The sequence below is a fragment of the Pseudomassariella vexata genome (assembly GCF_002105095.1).
Source record: "Pseudomassariella vexata strain CBS 129021 chromosome Unknown BCR38scaffold_2, whole genome shotgun sequence".
NCBI classification, from domain to species: Eukaryota; Fungi; Ascomycota; class Sordariomycetes; order Amphisphaeriales; family Pseudomassariaceae; genus Pseudomassariella; species Pseudomassariella vexata.
This window is the reverse complement of record NW_024467957.1, coordinates 1,670,641-1,694,649: the sequence shown is the minus strand read 5'-3', so window position 1 is coordinate 1,694,649 and position 24,009 is coordinate 1,670,641. Positions and strand designations below refer to the sequence as shown.

The 24,009-nt window shown below is 53.0% G+C and overlaps 8 protein-coding genes across 8 annotated transcripts; 4 read left to right on the top strand and 4 right to left on the bottom strand.

Moving 5' to 3' along the window:
- The first annotated feature begins 207 nt into the window (after nt 1–207).
- On the top strand, nt 208–4,053 carry BCR38DRAFT_471372 (uncharacterized protein). The gene is made up of 3 exons (XM_040862860.1): nt 208–1,433; nt 1,490–1,587; nt 1,641–4,053. Exons 1-3 carry the CDS (start codon nt 527–529, stop codon nt 3,864–3,866), a joined length of 3,231 nt encoding a protein of 1,076 aa, XP_040719929.1. The 5' UTR covers nt 208–526; the 3' UTR covers nt 3,867–4,053.
- Nucleotides 4,054–5,572: 1,519 nt separating this feature from the next.
- BCR38DRAFT_420614 (Sodium/hydrogen exchanger family-domain-containing protein) lies at nt 5,573–8,179 on the bottom strand. The gene is made up of 4 exons (XM_040859394.1): nt 7,927–8,179; nt 7,821–7,850; nt 6,956–7,765; nt 5,573–6,899 (listed from the first exon to the last, which is right to left on the bottom strand). The coding sequence occupies exons 1-4, from the start codon at nt 7,964–7,966 to the stop codon at nt 5,761–5,763; spliced, it is 2,019 nt and encodes a 672-aa protein (XP_040719928.1). The 5' UTR covers nt 7,967–8,179; the 3' UTR covers nt 5,573–5,760.
- A 1,114-nt stretch (nt 8,180–9,293) lies between these two features.
- Nucleotides 9,294–11,736, top strand: BCR38DRAFT_96683 (uncharacterized protein). The gene is made up of 3 exons (XM_040865810.1): nt 9,294–10,132; nt 10,197–10,250; nt 10,303–11,736. Exons 1-3 carry the CDS (start codon nt 9,478–9,480, stop codon nt 11,598–11,600), a joined length of 2,007 nt encoding a protein of 668 aa, XP_040719927.1. The 5' UTR covers nt 9,294–9,477; the 3' UTR covers nt 11,601–11,736.
- A 523-nt stretch (nt 11,737–12,259) lies between these two features.
- BCR38DRAFT_96685 (uncharacterized protein) lies at nt 12,260–13,588 on the top strand. Its single transcript, XM_040865811.1, has 4 exons — nt 12,260–12,602; nt 12,679–13,059; nt 13,154–13,376; nt 13,434–13,588. Exons 1-4 carry the CDS (start codon nt 12,441–12,443, stop codon nt 13,439–13,441), a joined length of 774 nt encoding a protein of 257 aa, XP_040719926.1. The 5' UTR covers nt 12,260–12,440; the 3' UTR covers nt 13,442–13,588.
- Nucleotides 13,589–13,767: 179 nt separating this feature from the next.
- On the bottom strand, nt 13,768–14,118 carry BCR38DRAFT_405628 (uncharacterized protein; the record flags this gene model as incomplete). Its single annotated transcript, XM_040857974.1, has 1 exon — nt 13,768–14,118. One exon carries the CDS (start codon nt 14,116–14,118, stop codon nt 13,768–13,770), a length of 351 nt encoding a protein of 116 aa, XP_040719925.1.
- A 4,860-nt stretch (nt 14,119–18,978) lies between these two features.
- On the bottom strand, nt 18,979–19,749 carry BCR38DRAFT_333406 (uncharacterized protein; the record flags this gene model as incomplete). Its single annotated transcript, XM_040855224.1, has 1 exon — nt 18,979–19,749. One exon carries the CDS (start codon nt 19,747–19,749, stop codon nt 18,979–18,981), a length of 771 nt encoding a protein of 256 aa, XP_040719924.1.
- Nucleotides 19,750–20,886: 1,137 nt separating this feature from the next.
- BCR38DRAFT_334341 (uncharacterized protein) lies at nt 20,887–21,465 on the top strand (the record flags this gene model as incomplete). The annotated part of the gene is made up of 2 exons (XM_040855305.1): nt 20,887–21,222; nt 21,298–21,465. 2 exons carry the CDS (start codon nt 20,887–20,889, stop codon nt 21,463–21,465), a joined length of 504 nt encoding a protein of 167 aa, XP_040719923.1.
- Nucleotides 21,466–21,900: 435 nt separating this feature from the next.
- Nucleotides 21,901–23,991, bottom strand: BCR38DRAFT_333623 (uncharacterized protein; the record flags this gene model as incomplete). The annotated part of the gene is made up of 3 exons (XM_040855244.1): nt 21,901–23,202; nt 23,326–23,628; nt 23,764–23,991. The coding sequence occupies 3 exons, from the start codon at nt 23,989–23,991 to the stop codon at nt 21,901–21,903; spliced, it is 1,833 nt and encodes a 610-aa protein (XP_040719922.1).
- Nucleotides 23,992–24,009: the final 18 nt, after the last annotated feature.

Below are 24,009 nucleotides of genomic sequence, written 5' to 3'. Positions count from 1 at the left end.
GGCCCTACTGACTTGGCCTAAAGTTCTACTTAGCAGGGCGTTACTTTAAAATAGACAACTTACCCATTGGCATGTGGATGAAGTTGGCATCTGGGGGTAAAGTGACGCAGATTCCAGGGGTAGCCGATAATTCACCGAGAAGGCAGTGCTAGCGCTCGAATTGCCTTTTGGGATCTAGATTGAGATGGCATTATTGCGAAACAGCAGCTAGAACCCATCTTAGCAAAGCAACAGCACGCGCATAGACCCAACGAACTGGCTCTAGGGGTTGGCTGTTTCTTTTAACAACGTATTCTACTTGCTCGACATGCACCGGTCGTAGAAACGGGATTTGCGTCAAAAGTCAACATCGATGCCGTGAACGACAGATTACCCGACTCCCGTTGTTGCCGCTGCCAACTCAACCCAACTTCGGGCCACGCTTCAGGTGGCCCGCACCCACCGCGACTTGCGACCGCGACGACTCGCAGTGGCAGTAGACGGACGCCAGCGACAGTGACGCGATAATAACGACTGCAGACACAATATGGCTTCGTACGGAAACACGGTGCCAATGGCCGCTCCACGGCCTGGTCAACCGGCTTACGCACCGGCACCAATGGCCATGCCTGCACCTTCAGCCCCTGCTGGCACCTTCTCCCCTGGCACCAAGATACAAGTCGGCGATCACCGCGTGGTCATTCAGAAGTATCTATCTGAGGGCGGCTTCGCACACGTATATCTGGTCAAGATGCCACGGCCAATCGACGGCACCGACTTGGCCGTCCTCAAGAGAGTCGCCGTGCCGGACAGGGAGACTCTACGCGGCATGCGCACCGAGGTCGAGACGATGAAGCGTCTTAAGGGCCACCGTCCCATCGTCACCTACATCGATTCGCATGCTTCGGAGCTCAAAGGCGGCGGCTACGAGGTTTTCCTACTGATGGAATACTGTGATGGGGGAGGCTTGATCGACTTTATGAACACCCGTCTGCAGCATCGCCTGACCGAGCCCGAGATCCTCAACATCTTCACCGACATTGCCGAAGGTGTTGCCTGTATGCACTATCTAAAACCGCCGTTGCTGCACCGAGACTTGAAGGTGGAAAATGTCCTGATAACCATGGTTGGCTCCAGGAGAAAGTTCAAGCTCTGTGATTTCGGCTCGGCAGCAAACCCGAAACCGGCGCCGCAGTCCATCGTCGAGTGTCGGCTGATGGACGAAGATGTCCAAAAACACACAACGATGCAGTACCGCAGTCCAGAGATGGTCGACGTCTACCGAAAACAGCCTATCGACGAGAAGTCCGACATCTGGGCACTTGGCGTCCTCCTTTACAAGCTCTGCTATTACACAACCCCTTTCGAGGACCAAGGGCAGTTGGCTATTTTGAATGCAAGCTTTAGATTCCCAAGCTATCCCGTCTTTTCTGACAGACTAAAACACCTAATTGGTAAGAAAGCCCGCCCATTGCAGTACAGCGCCAGGGTCTTTGCTCACACACTGCAGCATCCATGCTACGCGAAAACCAGCAATCTAGACCAAACATATACCAAGCGCTTCGCGAAGGTTGTCTCATGCAGGGCCGCGAGGTGCCGATACAAGATGTGTGTACCAGGGTGTCTTCTTCGAACAGCGAAGCTCTGACTAACATGCCTAGATCTACTCCAACCGCACGCAATCCGAATCCAGGAAGACGGAGACGCAGGCACTCCCAGATGCCAAAGGGAAAAGCACGCCTGTGGCAGTCGGTGCTGTGTTCTCTCCACCACCACAACAACATCCAAAGATTCCAGAGGTGACACCGATGAGGCGCGGCAGACCATCGGCCGTGTCGAGCCAGCCTCCAGCGCAGCAACCTCCGAAGCCCAGTCCGTCTCCCATGAGAGTCACCAATGGCGACCCCTTTGCTGCCCTGGACTCTGAAGCTGCTGCGGCTGCCAAACTCGATGCTGATGAGATAGCGTCGAGATTTCCTACGCTTGATCAGTTTGCTCTTTTGCACGACCAGGGCGCAAAGTTCGATTTCGATGGCCCAAAATCGTCCCCTGACAAGGAGCTTGGCCAGAGAGTTGCGGAAAAGCTCGCTGATGATGCGTTTGCAAACATTAAACCTCAACCTCGACCTGTACCCACCCCGTCTCCTGGACCGCAAGTGCAGGCGAATGACCTGAGTCGGGTCAAATCTACTGCGGCCGCGCCAGAGCTGAGCCAGGCGTCACCTCCCCTCGGCTCCGTAAACAAACCAGCCTCTGCTCCGCCAAAATCGAACCCTCTGGAGATGAGTCGCGCTTCAGCCATCATTTCTAACAACCCTGAACTGCAAGCTATCGCATCACCCCCTATGCAACCTGCTCAACCAATGCCCGGTAGACCTACCATGGTTTCAACAGGGACCATGACGTCTAGTACCCCACCTCCAGCAGAGAAACCTACGAGAGACTACCCTCCCATCTACCGATTTCCTCCAGCCGAACACCACCGCTCGTCCAGTCTACCGAGGCAACCTGAGACGGCAAGCCCTGGTCAGGCACTGCGTGTTGATTCGGGTCAGCCATCCAGAACCCTTCCCAACCAACGCGTCTCGTCGTTCCAATCTCAACCAGAACACGTTAGGCATCCCTCATCCTCACGACCGTCCCTCGAAGGAGGGCGGCCAAGCATCGATCTTCTAGATCCTTCTGTCAGAACCTCGTCTCTTTCGGGGCGTCCGAGACCCGCCAGCACCTACCTAGAATCTAACTTGGATTACCTCCGGGAGAGGGAGGCAGCGCCGAGACCTCTGCGCTCTCCTGGCTTACAGCCCGCCAAATTCCCGGATAGAGTGCCATCTCCCATGATGGAGCCACAAGATGAGGCGGCCATTGAGTCCAATGTGGACTTTCTGCGGTCCATGGAAGAATCTGACAACAAAAGCAAAATCAGGGGTCATAAACATGGAAAGCGTTCAAGTTTAAGCTCTCTATCAGGGACGAAAAACATTCTCGCTGGCAAATTTGGTGATGCCTTCAAACGCTTTGAAGGGAATAGCTCCACTGCCCCTGCGCGCACACCATCACCTCTTAAAGATTTAGAGCGGCGTGACTTGACACCCATTGCCGGATCTGAAGCAACAGATGGTCGGAGTGATGATGGCAGAATGCTCGGCGACACGGAAGAGCTGACGCCAGAAATGCGCCGCGACCTCGAAGCTCAACTTCTTGCCGAGGAAGAAAGGCGCGTAGAGGCTGCTGCTGCCGAGTACCGCCAACGCATGGCAGTACGAGACGCAGGGGGCTCGGTACCGCTTCCCAAGAGCATCGGAGGCGTCTCTCGCGCGGTCAGCATACAGAACAGAGTGCAGAACTTGCTCGACGAAAGTCAAAAGGCGTCCCCGGTCCAGAAGACGGCTGAGGGTTATGGGCGGTTCACGGAAGCGACTACGTCCACCCCTCGTCCTGAAAAACAACTTCCAGATCTAGCCCGCAAACCTGTTGCCACTGGTTCTGGAGGACGTGGAGCCCCTGCGAAGCCAGTGATGAGCTCCGTGAATGCCGCGGCGCGAGCGCGGCAGACTGGCACCATGCCGAGCTCCTTTCCAGTCACAGACATGACATCCCGCCCCGCACTCCCTCCGAAGCCGGCCGCACCGCCTAAACCAACACATCTCAACAGTATTCCCACCGGCGGCCGCCGGTCTCCACCGAAACAACTACAGCGGCCCCCTACAGGCTTGACTGAGGCGATGACCGGAGTCGGCTTGTCCGGCCGGCCGATGCTTGACATGACCGCCCAAGAGAGAGAAGACTATATCCAGGACTTTAGCAAGCGGTTTCCGAGTCTGAGCTCCATTGAGATGGTCGAGCGGGACTTGGGCGCTGAGGCAGACCGGAAAGGGGGCCGCTGAGGCTTTGTGAAGGGGTAAAATGGTGTGTAGAATATACATCACGGACGGTATGCCATAATGGTTGCGACAGCTCGGTCAGATATGTAGATATGGAACGACGTTCTTAGAGACGACAGTTGAATAGTGTCTATGAAAGAGCCTGTAGTCAAACTGAATTTTGAATAATTGCTGGAGAGAAGTTGTGTGACTCTTTTCAAAATGATCTTTGATTAGTTCCAATATTGCCGCAGGCTTGTGGTTACGTACAGACAGGCTCAAGCCTCCTTTCTCGCCAGCAACCTGTCATATAGCCTTCAAGTCATGTGGCACCATTTCAGCTCGTTATGAGAATGTTATCACAGCCCCCATTTAGCAGAATGGTACCTGATGGTATTTATAGTCTCAAACTCTCAATTGACGTTATCATTTAGTTACAACGCTCTCCCTATGTCTGAATATTCTCCAAATGCACATATTAAAGGATGCGTCATTCCGCTAAAACCAAACTTAACAAAGTCATCTATCGCAGCTGTTTCCCGAAGTGCAACTGTCAGATCCCTCCTTACTGCCCGCCCCTCTTATTCAACACAGTACGTGAGCTACTCGGACTCAAGGTACTCGGTACCCGAGCTACTGTCGCCTCCATCATTCTTGTCGTCGTCGGAATGATTGTTGCAACCATCAGGGAGTATCAGTCTGGGTTGATTTTCTGGTCAAGCATCTCGTAGATGAGTCAAACCTTGGGCTACCGAGGAACTCAAACCGCTTGTCCAAGGATCTTTGCTACCCTCTTTATCTCAGCCGGCTCCTGCAGGTCCACGACCGTATACCAATCATCCCCAAGGACCTATTGAACAACTGGTGTCTCGAAATCTTCGTGGATATTGGCACGACTAGAAGGAGTCGAGTTCAAAGGCGGGGCTAATATAGAAGGTTTTACGGTGAGAAAGGGACCGTCGCGACCGCACAACCTCATCCAGCATGTGTTGTCCAACCCAGTGGTGCTGGTGACCATGAGGACAAAACGGGTAATCAATTCGGAGCGTGAGAAGATACTTCTGAACGATGCTCCTGAGAGCTGGCGGCTTATCGAAGAAATATGTCGTTCTGTTTACCGAAATACCGCGGTACTCCCACTCCAGGAGATCTTCCGGTTTCCAAGAGCCCACATCCATGGATTCTGTCTCCGTCTCCGCCTCCGCATTGCAAAGAATACCGACCGGCGTGTGGGACGAAATGAAATGACAAATGCGACCTCGGTTCTTGAACGGCTCGTTCTCTTGATAATAAGTGAATGACAAGGGTAATGGCACGCGAAATACCGTCTTTCCTCACCAAGTAGATTGACTTCTCATATCCAAAATTCAGGATTAGGAAGATATTTCGAGTTGGGATTTCGCCTGAGGAAGTCACCACTTCCCAATGACTGAAACACCAGAACCAAGTGATCCAAAAGTTGGGGAAGGAACGAGTGCCCCGGGGCTTTTTCGCAAGGAATTCGCACGCCATTCTCTGTCTGGTAAAGCGGGCAAGTATGAAAGGCACCTGTGGTTAGGGAAGAGGGGGACTCAGCCTTATTCTATAAGTCTCGAGGCGGGCTGGTTTCCCCCTGTTGCTAGTGTAACCCACCCAGAGGGACGGCGACAGGGATTCGGGCAATGCGGCTCTCACTTTCACAGCAATTTTAACCTACCCAGAGAGACGGACGCGTCCAGACCAGTACACTTGGCACATTTCTCGCAAAGTAAATAAAGGCGGCAAGATGATGACCCGGCTTCTATAGTAACAAATATGTGGCTACTCGCTCGAAATACATTGTCCATAACGCCATCCCATGCCCTAGATCTTTGTCTACCAGGTATATCTTCCATCTGGACGATCGTACAAACGACTTTTCTATAACCCCTTCCCTATTTTAACTCGGACCTGCCGCATCGTCGCCATGCATACGCCCGCGAGGATCGCCGGCAGATCCATCCACGAGCAGATGGGGCTTGATGTAGTCCTCGTCGAGCTGCCTGAACAATGCCTGCGGATCCTGCGCGGTGAACAGCTGCTTGATGGCCGCCGAAGCTGACACGGGCCCCTGCTCTCTCTGGCCCGAGGTTGGATACGAGAAGATGTCCTCTTCTTGGGACGAGCCGCTTGGCGTGAGTAGAGGGCTGGACCTCCTCCGCGGCGACTGGCGTGCTGGTGGTGGCAGATCTGAAGTGTCGATATCGCTGCCAAGATCCGAGTCCGTCATATTGCCATTTTGGGCCAAGATATCATTCCTTTCAAACTCGTCTCTAGATGTCTGAGCGGCCCTCGAACTTCTTCTTGGAAGGTTGGTGGGACGTGAAGCGCCAGCTGGGGAGTGATGCCCAGACACATAACTTCCGCGCTCTGGTCCATCCCGCTTTCCGTTTGCAACGTCCAGATGATTGAGAGCCACAGACCCCTCTCTACGCGGGTTGTATCCAATGCCAGAGCCAGACCGCTTGTAGTACGATCCACCGGGTACGGCTTCGATGTCGAACTCGTCGTCGCTGTCGACCTCTTCTACGACCCCAGTTCGTATCCCCAAGATTTCCAGCATTCGTGCTGTAGTACCGCCAAAGATGATGACGGTCAATACGACTACCACTAGCACTGTGGCCTTCAGCGCGTACTGATTTTCACCCGTCAAAAGTGCCGCCAGTGCTACACCGACGGCTCCACGAAGCCCGGCCCAGAATAGCATGGCCTGGTAGTTGTAGGGCAATTCATCATTGACTTCCCTGCCTCTGCGACGTGCCCGGTAGCGAATGAACCAGTTGATGGCCCTGGAAAGAGGGAACACAGCGACCCATCTTGCCGCACAGACTGCCATGACAGTAACCATAATCAGAAGTGGCTGGAATTGAAGATCGGTGTCCGAGAAGAGCGTCAACCCCAAGTAGATGAAAATAAAGTTTTCCGATAGCTGGGCTAGCACTTGGAAGATGTACTTTGTGCTGAGCTGTGACCGTCGCGACATGTTAAAGTACGCGTAATGCTTCAGTGTTATTCCACAGAAGAGCAAGGACACAATTCCTACGAGAAACTGATTAGAAGAGCGGTTGAATCGGATCGGATCGAGTCTTGCTTACCAGACATTTTAATGGCTTGAGAGAAGAAGTAGCTTGCATATGCGATCAACACGATCAAACAGCTTTCAATCTGGGGGTACCTTCTGACATAGGTGAACTTCAGGACGAGTGCAGTCCCGACACCGACCATGACACCAATGAGCAAGCTGACGAAGAACGTGAGCAGGAAGATGCCCACACCCTCGAAAAAGCTGAACAGCCCATACGTGCCAGCCGCTCCGCTCTTATACTTCTGAGCAGTCTCGAAGATGACGATAGCGATGGCGTCATTGAGAATAGACTCGCCAAAGATGATGGTATATAGCTTCGGATCGACCTTGTACGTGTTGAAGATTGCCAATATGGTAACGGGATCTGTCGCGGACAATGTCGCACCGACTGAAATGGCGTCGACGAAGCTCATATCAAGCCCCTCGAGGGGTATCCGCGTGTACAACCAGAGAAGCGTGCCTATGACAACGGCCGACAAGAAAGTCCCGGCGAAGGCGAAAGTCAGGATGGTGCCGATGTTCCGGAAGAAGTTCGCTTGATGCAGCTCATATCCGGAGTTCAGGATGATGGGCGGCAGGAGTAGGTTGAAGAAGATCTGGAAGTCGAAGCTCACGAGCTGCCGGATGTTGGTGCCTACGGTCACACGGAGGATCAAACCTACCGTCATGCCCGCAAAGATAGAGATGACGGTCTCGTGGACTGCCTGCACTTTCTTCTGCTGCAATATGTAGCTCGTGAAGAAGGAGATGATGAGCAGGGCGATGGATATAAAGAGGGCCCATGACGAGAAGACCTCCTGCTGCGACGAGTCTCCTCCTTCTGTTTACTTCATTAGACGGGTTCCAGTTTTGCGCATCAGATGTGGTTATCGTACCCTCTGGATCTGCCTCTTCTCCGACTCGCCCTGCGAGAGGTCATGGTTAGCTAGAATGTAACTGTATAGTTATGCGACAAGCTAGCATCGCGAGGGGCTGACATACGGAGGAGCGCAAAGGCTCCGCCAGCGACATGCGACAACATGGCGGCGCAGCGCGGGTCTTCAAGAGACCACTGGTGTAGATGAGGGAGACCTCGATACGATATACGTTGATCGCTCTGATGGGAGTGCGGATGCTATCGTGTGGACACGCATTAAATCGACCTTGGAGTGTTGCGACGTCGAGTTTGGGGCGGCTGGTACCAGGCAGTTAATTCACCTTGAAGTCGACAGCTAGCATCTTTTATTGAGGAGGCTTACCGGCTGCCGTTCTCAGTTGGCGGGCTGTAACCCGTGGTCCACTTCAGCTGCTTCTTGGTGGGGCCTGCATGCCGCTGCCTTCAAGTATTTGCAACTCATGATTGGCTACGCTCCCACTGCTACAAAAAGCAGTCTCGTCTTTGACTAGGTTAGAGTATGGGATTCGAAGTATGTGTCTTTTGGTCCAGGACATTTGCGTGCCAAATATCGCGACATCCACTTTGACCCAGACGGACATGCCATTACTACCCCGGATTTTGAGCTTCCAACGTAGCAGTCATGGCGCTAAAGTAGCGGGTTACCCAGTGACGAATGACCTCACACTTCAAAACAAGTACCTTCAAGCACATTCGCTATCTCAGGTCCCCCTCAATCTTGCTCTTGACGAGGTATATACCTAGGCTTTTTGGGTTAGAGAGCAAGCTTTATTGCTGCCTTTAGTCGTTGTATGATTTCGAGTGGCCCAAGAGACTGTTCAATTAGCTCCAAGGTACTTCATTCGACATGTGACTGTAACCAGCAGACTGGAAGCCCGATTATGTAACCTCATAGCTGACGTGCATGAAGAGGCACACCCGGCTGGAGCAGCAACTTCCTCCAACTCTCTCTCCAAAATTTGAAATTTCTCGTCATCTGAACTTATTATAATAATAGTCGATACCAATCATAGTTCTGATCAAGGCGGGCACTACCCGAGTCAGACCCTGCCAATGCACACGTTTTTCGGGGTAATGGGCCACCCTGCGAGCCCGGAAGACAGCTGGACTGGCTGCTGACTCGTCGGAGCTTTTGGCCCTTCGTTGTTGCATGTCTGACGGAACCCCATGGCATCGCCCGCTCCCCAATCCTGTGTCAGTAAACCTCCTGCCACCTTTCGAATGACCTAGGACACCATCCTGTATTTTCCCCACCATGTGTCGCTTCATGAGTCGGTAGTACCACGGCCGTCACCGTCTAGGTGTCATCACCATATTTTTCAGGTCCTATCCAACTTCCCACTTTCCCATCACCCGGTCTAGTGCGCTTGACGCGTGACGACATCACTCACTTTATGCCAGCTGCCACCCATCCTCCACCGACTTTGTACCAGCGAACATCAGCAATTCACTGTCAGAGTCACTGTTCCTTCGTCGGCCAGTTTATTTCGAGGTAAAACGGAATGTGCGCCAGTAAAACACAGAATTGAACAAGAAGCATAGTTTCTGCCGGTACTAGCTTACCACCCCACAACCCGAGAGAGACTTTCCTCATACACATCGGGACCAGTCGGCGGAGTCCGAACCATATTGCGGTCATGACATCGTCTTCGTCGTCGAGCTCGTCGTCTTCGTCTTCAAGCCGCGAATCGACGCCGAGCTGCTCCAACGAACCCCCAACCTGGGCCGCAAGTGCCTCGTCGGGAGACAACCCGCAACATGACTCGCCGGATGGCAAAGGAGGCGAGCAGACGGAGGAGAACATGCCGCTTCTTGTAGATGGAGCAGGCCAGGATGATCTACTCGAAGAACAGCGGAACGACGAGCGGGAGGTGTTTCACGAGACTATGAGTCTATGGTACCTCATCCTATTGACCATAAGCCTTGGTGGCTTGCAGATCGCCTGGTCTGTCGAGCTTTCCAACGGGTCGCCGTACCTGCTGTCTCTTGGTTTGAGCAAGTCCCTTATGGCCCTCGTCTGGATTGCTGGGCCACTTACGGGAACCTTGGTTCAACCATACGTTGGCATGCTCAGCGACAACTGCAGAGTGCCCTGGGGCAGACGCAAGCCATTCATGCTAGGCGGGGCCGCTGCTACAGCATGCTCACTCATGTTCCTGGCGTGGACGAGAGAGATAGTTGGGGGCCTGCTGGGCTTGTTCGGCGCAGATCCCGAATCGCAAGGCGTCAAGGTTGCCATCATTGTCGTAGCCGTGATTTGGGTTTACATCTTGGACTTTGCCATCAACACAGGTTTGTTTATGTCATGTGGATGTTGTAATAGCGGAAAACGTTTGGTTCTGACACATCTAATTAGTCCAAGCCGCGATCCGTGCATTCATCGTAGATTGCGCGCCACCGCATCAACAAGGTAAGTCACTCTCAGGACCGCCGTGAAGCTCACAAACTCATAGACGCTACAGAAGCTGCGAACTCTATGGCAAGCCGTATCGTGGGCGTGGGCAATATCATCGGCTATTGTGCAGGATACGTTGACCTCCCCAAGTACGTTTGGTGGCTTGGTAACACGCAGTTCAAGGTGCTTTGCCCAATCGCCAGTATCGCACTTTGCTCCACCGTTGTGTTGAGCGCTGTCTTCATCCGAGAAAGAGATCCCAGGCTGGATGGGCCGCCCAAGGAACAAGAGGGAGTCTTCAAATTCTTTCGGACCATCTTCGTTTCGATCAAGCGTCTTCCCCCCCAGATTCAGAAGGTCTGCAAAGTCCAGTTCTGCGCCTGGGTCGGATTCTTTCCCATGTTATTCTATACCTCGTCATATATAGGAGAGATCTACATCGAGCCGTTTCTTGAGCAGAACCCCTCCATGACACCCCGAGAACTGGATCGACTCTACGAACAGGCCACGCGTGTGGGAACTTTTGCCCTGCTCATCTTCGCAATTACCAGTCTGGCCACAAATATGCTCTTGCCATTATTCGTTGCGCCAACATACGACAACGCTGCCGCCATTAGCAATGCCCCTGCTGAAGCACCTGGAAGCATCGTGGACTACGATTCGAATAAAAAGTCATTACTCGCTTTCCTGATCATTCCGGGGTTTACTCTTCGGCGTGCGTGGATGCTGTCCCACATCATCTTTGCGTTGGCTATGTTCTGCACCGTTCTCGTTAGGACAGTGGAGGCCGCAACGATGCTCATCGGCCTAGTTGGTATTACTTGGGCGTTGACTCTTTGGGCGCCCTGGGCTATCATTAGCGGTGAAATAAGTCGCTGCGATGTTATACAACGATCACGGAAGCAAACTACAAGGTTATCTATCGATGATGAGACTTCAGACAATACTACGGATGAGATTTTAGACGAGCAACGCCGCTTGCAAAACGAAGAAGAGGAGCCTGACAAGGCTGGTGTCATACTCGGCATCCACAACATGGCCATCGCAGCACCGCAGATCCTCGCAACTGTAGCCTCAAGCATCATCTTTCGCTTTTCACAGAAACCCAGAGGAACCCCAGGCGATCATAGTTTCGCCATCGTTCTCGCGCTTGGCGGAGTATTTGTCCTCATTTCTGCATACTTTATCCACCTCATTGAGGACGATATGTCACCAATAGATATCCTTGCAACGGTCGAGCAAGGTGACGGGCCTGCAGTTCGAAGTCCACCAGGCACTGCTAATGGCAAGATGAACTTTGGCCAAAGTCGGAAGAGCGCAACACTGGCTAGAAGCACGAGCGGTGGGACGAGCATGGAACATTAAGCAATTTTGCTCCCTTTGCGTTGGTTTGACAAGAACGAATACCCGTAGTTTGTTGCAATGTAGCTTCTCGCGTTGGCTGGAGCAACATGGATAAAGGCATGCGTTTGCGTTTGGGTAGATGGGGGCTGGCAGAAGCGCCACAAGGTCATCCAACGAATGAGCTTACACCAGAAGTGTACCTAGTGACAGGCGGGGTTCTGCTTCAACTAGTACCTAACATCATGAGATATTCAACGTAGCAACCTCGTGACTACCGCATGTGGCAGGTATAATGCAAGCAAGCCAGCCGATTTCTTGGGCATTGGAGTCCAGCTCGGTGTCCCCAGCGATGCCCACCAACGTATTATGCCCGATCACAGCTCCATTGCGAAATCATGGCTCGTTACTTACAATTCTGGACCGGAAAACATGGACAATACGGGCAGCATGTGCATTACAGGCTAAAATTGCGCACAACATTCCCGCACGATCAATATAACATGCTATACCTCGACGGTAGTCGGAGGCTACTGTCCGCATTTTACTACGCCATTCCTACGGGATTCTTCTCCCGTTCTTGGTGTCGCGGTCCGTCCAGCCTCAAATATATTGCACCTGGTTTGTACCTGGAAGACACCCCTAATTTCACCACGACAAGATGCCCCGGGGCTCGCGCAACCTTACCTTGCTACCTCACAGCATGACACATGTTCCCATCAGCCTGCGATATATAAAGAGTATCACCATGCTGTTGAGTATACCGGGCGTCTGTCCAATTCACTCACAGTACTCTTGACTTGTCATTTTCTCGTCCATATTTTCCAAGCCCTCTGCAGCCCCCTCTCCCCCACGAATCGCACAATGAAGACGACGCTGCTTTTCGCCCAAGTGGCCAGCGCGGCTGTCATCTGGGATGGTAGATTCAACGACTTCAGCTCGTCAGCGGATCTTGACAAGTGGAGCTGGAGCAATCAGGTTGGGCCGTATCAATACTACATCCACGGGTCGGGCACGGTGGACAAGGTATCTCTCTACCCTTTCGTTACAGCAAAAGTGTAGGCATATGCACAGACCTACTAACACCACTCGCACTTCGAAGTACGTCAACCTTAGCCCGGATTACAAGAACCCCAACGACACGGTGTCGAAGCAAGGGGCCAAGTTCACGCTAGACAGCACGGCCTTCTGGAACGGACAAACCATGCGACGGACGGAGCTGATCCCACAGACGACGGCGGCCATCAACAAAGGAAAGGTGTACTACCACTTCAGCCTGTTGCGCAAGGACACCAACGCGCCCAGCGTCAACCGCGAGCACCAGATCAACTTCTTCGAGAGCCACTTCACCGAGATGAAATACGGCTGGATCAGTGGCGAGTCCGGAACTAGCAACCCGGCTTTGCAGTTCATGATTAGTCAGAACAGCAAGTGGAAGACGGAGTGGTTGCCGGATGTGTGGCATAATGTTGCTTATGAGATTGTTAGTTAGCCATTTTTGCTTCTTTGCATCCGTTGAGTGGTATTGTTGAAACGAAGAGAGATGTCCATGCTTGCTGACTTGACGAACTATACAGGATTTTTCCGCTAACACGGTCGGATTCTGGCATTCGGAGGGAAGCGCTCCGCTTACTCAGGTTGTCAAGCCCGCCTCCGCCTCGACTTCGTCGAACGGCGCCGACTGGCATTTGGGCGTGCTGGAGCTGCCACGGTCCGGATACAGCGACAGCAACGAGGACTTTTACTTCTCCGGTGTCTACATTGAGAGCGGTACCCTTACTACCGCCGTCAGTGGAGCTAGTGAGTTTGCGTTGCATCCACGTTCGGTTCCTAGGTACTTGACTAATACGCAAACAGCGGCATAATTGAGAAAGGTTAAGTTGAAAATGGCGTGGGAAGCACGAGAAGGGACGGTGAGCGTGAATTATAGGACTATTTAAGGTTCGCGTGCCTGGTCGACTTCTCTCTGTAAATATAGAAATGTAGATGGGAACCGCAGACTTGAAGGAATCCATATATCGCGCTGCCGCCGTGTGTCACCCATGTATCCTCCACCAATGACTTGAGAAAACCTACTTCAAGCCATATGCCCAATACCGTTGCGGCCTGTCGTAAAATACCATAAACTGCCTCACATCCACATCTAGTCCATCCCATCCCATCCCACCAAGCCTCTTGTCTCCTGAAAACCCTACGCCGTACAAGGCCCAATAATAGCATGCGTCTCCCCCGGCACCGCCCCCTGAGACGGATTCCAACCCGTCACGCCAGCATACCAGAAACACCACTCATTGCCATTGCTGCAGAAGCTGTAGTCGCATTTGCCTGTGTGAGACGAGTAGGAAATCGTGCTCGTTGGTGCAGGCGTCGTCGCCGTGGCAAAGGTGGTTTGTGTCACTGTCACCACCGGGTTCACTGTCACCGTCGAGATCGCCGTTGCGGGTCTTTGCACTCCCCCAAAGTTGATGTCTGCTGCATGGGCTGGTGTTGCGAGTGGTAGGGTGGGAGCGAGGGCGAGGAGGATGGAGAGTAGGGTGAGCATGGTTGCTTGGTGTTGGGCTAGATGGACGGATGAATTTGCCCGAGAGCTGTTTATGTGAACGAGGGTGCCGGCTTGTGGGTTTGTTCTTGGAACAGTTGTGCACGTTGTACACGAGGTAGGGATCGGTTCAGTGGCAAATGGGTTTTGAGGTTTCGATATTGTGGTGTTACTTTGGCGTGTCCAAACGGGTATGGTAGATGGACTTGACTTGACTTGACTACTTGTGAATATTTCATCTTTACTCCCTTCCAGAGGTATGCTCCTTATACATGTGTCGGGGCCTGAGCCTCAAATCCTGGATCTTGCTGGAGTCGTCGTCAGCGACTTACACATTGTACCAGTCAAACACGGCTTGTTCTCCCTCCCTTCTTGTCATCGTAAGATTTTTCCACCTAGGAAATGACGTTGCCGAACAGCACATGGCAGAAGAGGATAGAGAATGGTTTGATTCGAACCGTGGCCATTTTCTCACTGCGAGATACTGCAGGCTCCCGTCGTCCCAAGTAAATCACATGGTAAATCAAAGCTGACGTTGGAAGCCGAGATTTCATGTGGATGGATACAATGATGTTTGCTGAGAGGCTAATCAAGAAGTTCGCCAGTTTGTCTGTGGAACTTGATATAGTCGGCCCGTCCCACGACTGATCAGAGGAATGGGAAATCCCCGAGACACCATTTAAGCGAGAAAAAGAAAGAAAGGGATACAGTGTGGCCTGTAAATTGCACCGCCAGGATCCAGGCTGACAGGATGGATGCACAAGGATTAGTATCAAAGCATGGAAGCCAAGGATGCTTCCTGCAGATGCAAGTGTCAACGCAACGTCAATGGTTACTTTGTGTTCCCATCATGCTGGACCATAGCCCAGTGCCGAGCAGCTCCCAGCTCAGGTTCACTTCATGGATTATCAGCATGGGAAAACCATGTCTTCTCACAAAAGCTCAGATACAACCTGTCTTCAATTCATGGTTGTGCAATCCACACTCACCAGCCAAGGAAACGAGGCTTTGTACCGGCGCAAACCTGGTGCCACTGTTGACACAAACCGAAGATGCTGTGAAACTTCAAACTGACAATGTAACAGAGAGCCGGCAAGATGGCAGAACACAGCATTATGGCAGCGGCAAGTACCTAGGCAGGATCGAGGGGGCTAGCTAGAATGACGATGGAGGATCCGATGGAGGATCTGATGGATCAAGTCATGTAAGTGGTCTATCGACGTGGCTTCTGTCCAGCTGCAACTCTGGTAGGTGAGGACACTGATTTCGTGCGTGTGAATGATGATTTGGTGAGCTCTAGGAGGGCTATGTCATGTGGTGATGGTTGTGTTTGCACTTGTGAGCTTGTGGGGTCTCTGGGACTTATCCCGACAGTCTTCAGCCAATTTCCGGAATGGGAACACACTCGAAGTATTAAATGGCTGCCTAGATATCTACATGACTCTGATTTTTGAATTCCTGAGCGCACACCCACGCACCCCCCGTCCCCCCTCTCCCCCCCCCTTTTTTTCTTTATTTTCCCCTCCTAGATGGGTTAATTCATTTTATGGGTACAAAGTAGAAAATCATGGTGCGGCACCCACAGATTTTGCAACTAACCGCCCATAGCTATGACAACACCAGGATCACCACCGAGCAGACTGCTCTTTTTGACCGTGGAACACTAGTCGTGGTCAGGACAACATGATACAGCACAACTCTGTTTTGAAGTATGAAGATATCAACCCCCTATTTATTATTCCATCCCAATGGGCTATACCCTGGACTATCATGGAGTACAATATCGCAACTTTGTCTTCCACATTATTATTATTATTATTATTATTAAATACGCCGTAGGCTCGAAGCCCCCGGTACCTCTACTAGTACTCCCGTATGTCAAACCGTGCCCTAATGGCTGGACTAAATACATACGCTGCGTCGTCGGTTCGCCCTATTGGCGACTGCGTTGCGTTCACTACCATACTACGTTGGTTCTCAACCTACCAACAAAGTCCCCCCTGAGAAGATCGATGCTATCTGGGCCTTGAAGCTGTCCGACCCGTCCCTAGCAGCCATCTTACAATAGTCCCACTAACTACTGGTTCTCCTGTTGCCGTTGCGAGGTCTCTGCGAGAGTATAGTGGCCGTGGTGCGATGGCGGCCCGTAATCGTTCCCTCGGTCCTTCCAACAGCCCGCAAAAGAGGATTACGTGCTCTGCCGTCTCAGGGGCATCGCCACAGCGGCATAGCGGCGAGTACACGCCAAAAGCCCCTGTCTTGAATAAGAAGGCTGCTAGTCCTATTTTTTCCGTCCTGATCTGGCACAGCGTAGACGCCTCCAGTCGGTTCAGGCCGAAATACTTGCCCCCTTTCGGTATCTGCATCGAAGGGCCCTCCGGTTCCTCAGCGATAGCGCGTCGCTGGCGATCGTGATGCTCTGCTCCGGTGAGCCATCTCTTCCTCCAGTGGTCGAGGAGGGCAGCCGGGACCTCCTTTTCCTCACTCATCCACTCGGAGCCCCGGGCCTCCTTCTCCATAGTGTACCCTGCCGGTCGGAGTAGCTGCGACGCCTGCTTCCTCTTCGCCGGCCTATCCTGCCGGAGTATATGTGACGCTTTAGCGCTCGCGCTGCGAAGCAGATTTCTCTTCCCGCTAAGCCGTAGCCGTTCTTCAAACTTAGCAGCCCGGGCACTAAGATAGAGGTCTAGTGGCGGGATTGCTGCTTCTGCTTCCAGGTGGCGAACCGGCGTCGCTTTGTGGGCACCACAGACTACCCGGAGGCACTCGTTCTGTATCCCCATCAGGCTCTTAGCTGGCCCTGCCGGTTCCTCACTTATAGTATGCCACGCAGTCGCCCCGAAGGCAATCGCGCTACGGATAACCACCGTATATAACAGCCTCGCCCGTATAAGATCGCAGCCCCACGACATATTGACTAGCTTTGTCAGGGCTAGCTTTTGAGTTGCCATTTTTGTTTTAACACGCTCAACATGGGCGTGCCACGTCAGTTTGCGGTCGAACCAGACTCCTAGGAACCTGGCTGAGACTACCGGCGACACTGTGGCGTCCCCAAGGCGAATACTTTGCGGCAAGGGCTCTCGGGCCCTAGTAAAGTGCATTAGCTCACTCTTGTCAGGAGCGAACTCCATCCCGTGCCTCACTGCCCACCGCTGACACGTAGCCCATGCGCTCTCCAACCGGCGGCAGGTCGTGTCTGGATCGGTGCCGACGCTTAGCAGGTTCGTGTCGTCCGCGAACCCGACTACTAAAAGTAGTGGATGCTGCTCCGCTAGCTCCTCGTACAGCGTTGAAATGTATAATATAAACAGTATCGGGGATAGCGGTGACCCCTGGGGGACGCCAGCTCGTAGGGGGATTGGCTCTGACTCCTTGCCATCGAACCGGAGGCGTACCGTTCTATCCTCCACGAAGCTGCGTACCCACTCCTGAACCCACTCCGGGTAGCCTTTCCGGGCTAATATGGAAATCAGCCGTCTGTAATTGACCGTATCGAATGCCCCCTTGATGTCTAGCTGTAGCAGCGAGGCGATGCCCCCGCGTCTCCACGCCGTATAGACCACGTCCTCAACTATACGTATTGCCAGTTCGGTGGACCTCCCAGCGCGGTTACCCATTTGGCCGTTTGGTAGTAGGCCGGCCGCCTCAGCTACTTTGGTGATACGCTGGCTCATCGCCGTCTCTATTACCTTCCCTACCGTGCTAAGCAGGGCAATGGGGCGCCAGCCGCCAGGGGTCTGCTTCTGAGCTGTCGTTTTATTAGGCTTAGGGATAATAACCACCCTCGCTGAGCGGAAGCGCTCCGGGTAGTACCCCAGCCTAAAGCTAGCTGTTGCCAGATCCGCTAGGATCTCCCATAGGGGTTCACCGCAGGCCTTTAGCAGGCCAGTGGGGATCAGGTCGTCGCCGGGAGCCTTCCGAGCAGCCGTTCCTTTGATGATAGACTCGATATCCATTGTGGTCACCTCCCTAGGGACGTTCAGCTCTGGTCTCGTCTGTAATAGGCCGCGATCGAGGTCCGATAGATCCTTCGCCGTCCCCTCGAGCTTCTCGTGCCAGTTACGCGTCTGCGCTTCGCTGATTTCGAGCCGTTGTTTTTGGCCGGCTCTTGTATATTCGTCCCAGTTGGTCTGCGACCTTGCCTGGAGGTAGTCCCGCCGTCGTCTCTTCGTCTCAGCGCAAGCCTTGCTAACCTGCGGGCACCACCACGGGACCCCAGCGCCTCGGCCAACGGTGCGTCTCGGGACCGCCACGTCGGCGATCTCTTGGAGGTTCCGGATAACCCAGTCAACAGCCTGGTCCAACTCCGTTATCGTCTCAACCGGCAAATAATTCATAAATCTCTGGCTTGATTCGGCTACGATGAGCCACTTATCCGCCATCGCCCAGTTCCACCCTTCGACACTGCGGCGGCCCTCCTTGACTGCTTCCCCGTTGGATATTACCCTAATCACTTGCGCTCTGTGGTCTGAGCCCTCTAGGCCCGGGTCCCCATCGTAATCAATCCTAGCCCCTTTCGTCACCCAGGCTAGGTCGATAGTTGAGTCTCGTTGTTTGTGCCTTTGCCGTGTGATTTCCCCGAACGGCGTAACGAGCTCTAATCGCCAGCGTCGCGCAAACTCCACTACGTTGTCGCTGCCCCGTGACGACCGTCCGTGGACGTCCCACAGCGGGTGATGTGTATTGAAGTCCCCTACGAGGACCTGTGTCCCCTCCGGCGCCCCATTAGGGAGGTCTTGGAGCGGGCTGACCCAGCGGCTCCCGGTCTGGTTTGGTGAATAGATAGACCAGATTGTAAGGGCGTCCGGGTCCACATTATTACTCTCCAAACCAGTGTTCTCCCCTGGAAACAGAGAAACGATCTCAGTCCAGCAAGTGCAACCGGTCGACCACTGGATGGTCGTCTAGACCGGCTAAGAGCTCTTCTACCCCTTGTTGTGGCTTCATAAAGTACCACGAATCGCAGTGCTTCCTATCCGCCGACTCGGTTTGATGGCGGACAGTGCCATAACATTTCCACCCACGGCTTTCCAGGAAGTTCATGATACCCATGATGATGTTCTTGACCTGCATCGACTGCTCTCGGCTGGCCCACCATGGCTTGCCCTTGGTGGTGAACATAAAAGCATCATGGCTCCAGTACGCCTTGTCGAAGCAGGCCAAATTGTCGATCACCGTGCTGAAACCTTCAATCAGGTCTGCATCATCGCTGTGGAGAAGAAGCTTGTTCTGCTTGGATAACTGAACGGCGAGGAACTTGGCGGGTGGGGGCAGAGGTTCAAACAACTTCTTCTTGAACAGCATCGTGTCCCTCTTTCCGACTCGCTCGCTCAGGTTGATGGAGGTTGTCAGGACCCAGCCGCAGCGGTATAAGAAGTCGAGAATATCCCGCAGGAGTCTTCGGGAACCAACCGACTCGGCTTGGCGGTGGGGGTTCCACGGCCGCCCCTTGAGCTTGTACTGGTACGAACCGGCATAGAAGGTCTCCTTCTTGATGCCTGGAGGCCAAGAGTTTCTCAGGACGCTTTCGGCTTTCTGGTAGATATCCTCGGGGAAGTAGGTAAATCTGATGAGATCAGACTCATGCAACGACAACGTTGCGTACGCGGTAGGATTGGATTCCAAACCCTTCATGTCGTCCGTTTTGAGCAGGTTATGTTTGTTCAACGGATGGCGAAAGGGGAGTTGCTATGAATAAGTTGCTGAGCAAAGACAAAGGTAAGCAATTCTTGTGAATGAATAATAACCATTCCGCATCCTCGTCGGACGAGGTCTCTTTCGTGTGCTAGAATATAAATGTGAACCTTCGTAACGGAGAAGGTGTATTTCGCGTTTTCTGGTACTGGTAACTCCGGTACACTTGAAGCTTCACGAGCCGGATTTCAGGAAGTTTTCAAGCCCAGATCCTAAGGAAATGCCTAGGGGTAGACGAGGGTGTACCACGAGGCTGTGAATACCAACCCAGGATAAAGAAAGCCAGCTAACTCCCTTGCCTTTCATGACAACAACGCAAATTTTGTCAGGAGAATCAAAATAGAGTTTGGGGTGGAGTGCATAAGCCAAAGCAACATATCGAAGTGGCTTGCTGCCACAGAAGCAGCGAGTAACTTGAGGATGGTTATGGCCGAGTCCTATGCAATAGGATGGCCCCTCACTCGAGTGCCAGCGTCAAGTAATGATCACATGCCCTATATAATAACATAGAAGGTGTACGCTTTTGCAAACGGAGAAAATAGACTCTTGTGCAAACCAGCGAAATACTGAACTCGGTTCAAGTCTTCTGAGCTTCAGACCTCGTTACAACTATCTCTAGCTGATGAAAATAAATCCCAGCTTTGCTTTGACTTGTCTATATATCATTCGGCAGACAGTTCAACAACAATACATGGGGACTGACGGCGTTGTGGAAGATACTCTGCAATTGCATTCCAATGTTGAAAGTTGGGTAACTAAGTTGAGCACAGAGGTTGTGACGAGTTACTTACTTAACGTTACAGTGGAACTACAATGCCAAGTGAGTGGCCACTGAGGAACCCAGAGCTCGGCATACCCGTAGAACCGTACAGTGCTCCAGGCAGGGGCTCAGCTGCCGAGCCCACGGACCAGCTAGTCGGCACCTGTCACAAACCAGCCGGATCTGGGGTATCTACTATGTAAGTATACCACCTCCGTAGCTACGGATCAGGATATTTGCAACTTTTGAAGTCGAACCCATTCATCACGACATCCCATTCAGAGCGCTCCCCTCGAGCATCCTAACTCTCCAACAAAATGTCCCTCCCCACCCAACTAGCCGAGACAGTGCAAAGCGCACACATCAAGCGCGACCCCTCTCCACACCACGACCTGAACCCATCGACCGCCGCTTCGAAAAGGGAACCCGTCCGACTGACGGAGAAGCCTGCGGGCGAGTTCTTCGACGAGATCGACGACGCCAGCGAACTCGACGATGGCGCATCCGAGATCCCCGTGTCGGTGCTGAAGCCGCGGCCGCGCCACCAAGGTTTCCCGCCCATGCCCGACTTGCGCTTCGAGCAGAGCTACCTGCACAGTATCGAGAACGCGGGGACGTGGTGGAAGGTTGCTTGGATTACGGTGCGGGATCAGGTATATTCTTCCGTTGTGTGACTGGAGGGAGGGGTCCAGTAATTACGGGGAATACTGACTGAAAGTCGCTGCTAGATGATGATGCCTCTGGCGCAGGGTGTTTTGTGGAATTTGACGATGATGGGGTGGCATCACTGGAACCGCAACGCACAGTACAGTGGGAGCTCGGTTGGGGCGAGGATACGTAGGTGGTGGTATGGAGTCAACAACTGGGCGATACCCACCAAAGCGAAATCGTCATGATGGGAAACGTGCCCAGGATATGAGCGAAGAAAGAACATGTAGTAGCCTCACTGGGCCTCACTAGGTGAAACAACCAGAGGAGCTATTCGCAACACGGATACTCAAGCAGAGGCAAAATCTAGAATACGAGCTCAGAGCTAGCAACGCAAGGTGCGTTGAGTACTATCTGCACTATAGTACATCTGTAGACCGAGCAAAAATGCATCATCCAGATATGTTGCCAAGTACACCACCACATGTATGTCTGTCTATCCGTCAGTGGGGCAATTCCTCTATTCCCCAGCATAGAACTTTTTGGGCAGCCTTTCCACGGACATCTGCAATAATAACGCCAGCAGTCAAACGTCATCGAGTGAACCGTAACTCAATGCATCTGTAAATGCCCATCGTAACCGTGCAACGCCCCCAAAATTACACAGCTAGACCGTGGCAGACCTATTCTTCCGCCTCGACTCGAGAGACCGGTTTCGCCTGCAGCTTGTCTGGGCTTTCCCTATAAGCCAAAGACGTGGAATGCAGCGAGTTCGATGCCGGTGTCGGCGGAGGCAGTCGTTCAGTAGACCCAAAAGAGCCTCGCGAAGTTTGGACAGTGGAATCTGGTGTGGCCCGTTTCCGAGGCGCAACCGAGATGGATTCCTCCGTCTTCTCGTCATTCATGGCTTCAGATGCCGCCGCTTTGTCAGTCTTCGAGTCTGACCCATTGTACCGAAACTTGTCAAAGTTGACTTTCGATCCGTTGCGTTCCTGGGCTTCTTTACTCGGCACCTTGAGCTTGACCACCATGCTCTTGGGATTGTCATTTAAAGGGGCGTCTCCCAGGTCATCTTCGTCGGCCATTTCCTCGTCGAATTCTTCCTCCTCATTACTGTCGTCTGGAACATGCTCCTCTTCTTCGTCATCACCAAGGTCCGGCTCGCTTGGAGATTCGTCCTCATCGTCCATGGAGTTGTACCCTCGAGTTCGGGTCGACGCCCAGCCGTTGGTACCGTGATTCACAGCGGCAGACCGTCTGGGACGGCCTGTTGGTCCGAGAGATGACTCTTTCGATGTAGCTTTGGCCTCCTCATCTCGTTCAGGGCTGGTTGTGACAATGTTGTTCGAGGCATCGACCGTCATGCGGGAAGGTGCCTTGATCTGGCGTCCACTCGCCGTAGTGACAGGACCGGCAGGCTCTGCGGGAGTGTTGGATCCGGTATTGCGCGTAGAGCGGCGAACGCCCGTAGAATCCGACAAGAAATCCTCGTCTTCAGAGTAGGTATACTTCATGCGTTTACCTCTCGTCCGACCTTCGTACATGGAGAAGCCAGGCTCGGGACGCTTGAAGCGCTCCTTTTGCTGCTGGCGGTATTCGCGCCGCCTTCGCTTCTCCTCTGTGGCCTCAAATCGAGGAACGGCTAGCATCATCTGCTGAGCAAGCCTCTTCGCCTTCGGCCCTCCGTCGAGCGAGATGAGCTTGTCGCTCAGAGCATTGAGCTCCTCGATGCTCCCAGCGACACTCCACCACGTTCTGTTGAAACCGACAGGGTTGCTCTCGCGGTAGACGCGGAAACTGGTGTCGTCGAGACCCTCGATCAGGAAATACCGTCGCTTGTCGCTATCAGAGCCCCACGGCTGCACCGAAAGAGGTTGGTTAAGGTCATCATCGTGTCGAGTCTGCTTGTACGATTGGTTGATGATGCCCTTGACCACCTCTGAAGATGATAGTGTCCAGAGAACGAGCGTTCGCAAGAGTCTAAGCTGCACAGAAATTCAAATTAGCGCGATTCTTTTTGTCCTTTTTTCAAGTCGCATGTTGGAGAAGTTGTAGGCGCTGAGTCGAGGAAACAATTGTGGTGTAAATAAATGGTAGGGCGAGCTTACCCTCTCGGTCGGGTCCATAGCAGCAAACGATCCCCCGCCCGACAACGGGCTTTTTTCCTTCCATTCCTTGGGCCATTGGCTCTTGTGCGTTGAAATAGCATCTTCCAGAGCTCTGTTGTAGTGTCCAGGCTTCACGTCGTTCTTTCGATTCAGTAGGAGACCCAAGATCGCGCAGAGGAAGTGCTCGGCTCGCTGGCCAACTACTGGCTCTGTAACGTCCCGCTCCAGCTCTTGTGGGCCAAAAGAGGGCATCGACTTGGGGAATGCATCGTGGAATCGTGACCGAAACATTGTCAAGAACTGCTGAGGTTAGCTTCTGGTTGTGGTTGTTAATGTAGAGAAGATGCGGTCCAGAAGATGAGGTTGAGGAGGGCTACCCTGCATGATCTGGACGCGTATCTTCGCGTTTCCACGCGACACAAGATGATATCAACATACTGCAATGTCTGGATTGTCCGCGAGAATATATTCGTGGTCGGGCGACGGTGGTCGTGCTGGTGTCTCGGGTTTGGTCTTCTTCTCGGTCGCTTGGCCAGGTTTGACCTTATGGAAGAACTTCAAAATGCCCTTCTCCTTCTTCAGCTCAATGCCGCCCTCGTCTTCAGAAGGAGGTGCATCCGACAGAGAAGACACGGATGAGAGCTCACTAGACTCGTCGTCGGCCATTGTGGTTGTGGGTTGTGA

Excerpts from the sequence above, each read along its gene's own strand:
- BCR38DRAFT_471372 (XM_040862860.1), top strand. The coding sequence starts at position 527 with ATGGCTTCGTACGGAAACACGGTGCCAATGGCCGCTCCACGGCCTGGT. Across the intron at positions 1,434-1,489 it reads CAGACTAAAACACCTAATTG|CATCCATGCTACGCGAAAAC; the intron begins GTAAGAAAGCCC and ends CACACACTGCAG. Across the intron at positions 1,588-1,640 it reads GCGAGGTGCCGATACAAGAT|ATCTACTCCAACCGCACGCA; the intron begins GTGTGTACCAGG and ends TAACATGCCTAG.
- BCR38DRAFT_420614 (XM_040859394.1), bottom strand. The coding sequence starts at position 7,966 with ATGTTGTCGCATGTCGCTGGCGGAGCCTTTGCGCTCCTCC. Across the intron at positions 7,766-7,820 it reads AGAAGAGGCAGATCCAGAGG|AAGGAGGAGACTCGTCGCAG; the intron begins GTACGATAACCA and ends TGAAGTAAACAG. Across the intron at positions 6,900-6,955 it reads TCAAGCCATTAAAATGTCTG|GAATTGTGTCCTTGCTCTTC; the intron begins GTAAGCAAGACT and ends AGTTTCTCGTAG.
- BCR38DRAFT_96683 (XM_040865810.1), top strand. The coding sequence starts at position 9,478 with ATGACATCGTCTTCGTCGTCGAGCTCGTCGTCTTCGTCTTCAAGCCGC. Across the intron at positions 10,133-10,196 it reads GGACTTTGCCATCAACACAG|TCCAAGCCGCGATCCGTGCA; the intron begins GTTTGTTTATGT and ends ACATCTAATTAG. Across the intron at positions 10,251-10,302 it reads CGCGCCACCGCATCAACAAG|AAGCTGCGAACTCTATGGCA; the intron begins GTAAGTCACTCT and ends TAGACGCTACAG.
- BCR38DRAFT_96685 (XM_040865811.1), top strand. The coding sequence starts at position 12,441 with ATGAAGACGACGCTGCTTTTCGCCCAAGTGGCCAGCGCGGCTGTCATC. Across the intron at positions 12,603-12,678 it reads GGTCGGGCACGGTGGACAAG|TACGTCAACCTTAGCCCGGA; the intron begins GTATCTCTCTAC and ends CGCACTTCGAAG. Across the intron at positions 13,060-13,153 it reads ATAATGTTGCTTATGAGATT|GATTTTTCCGCTAACACGGT; the intron begins GTTAGTTAGCCA and ends CGAACTATACAG.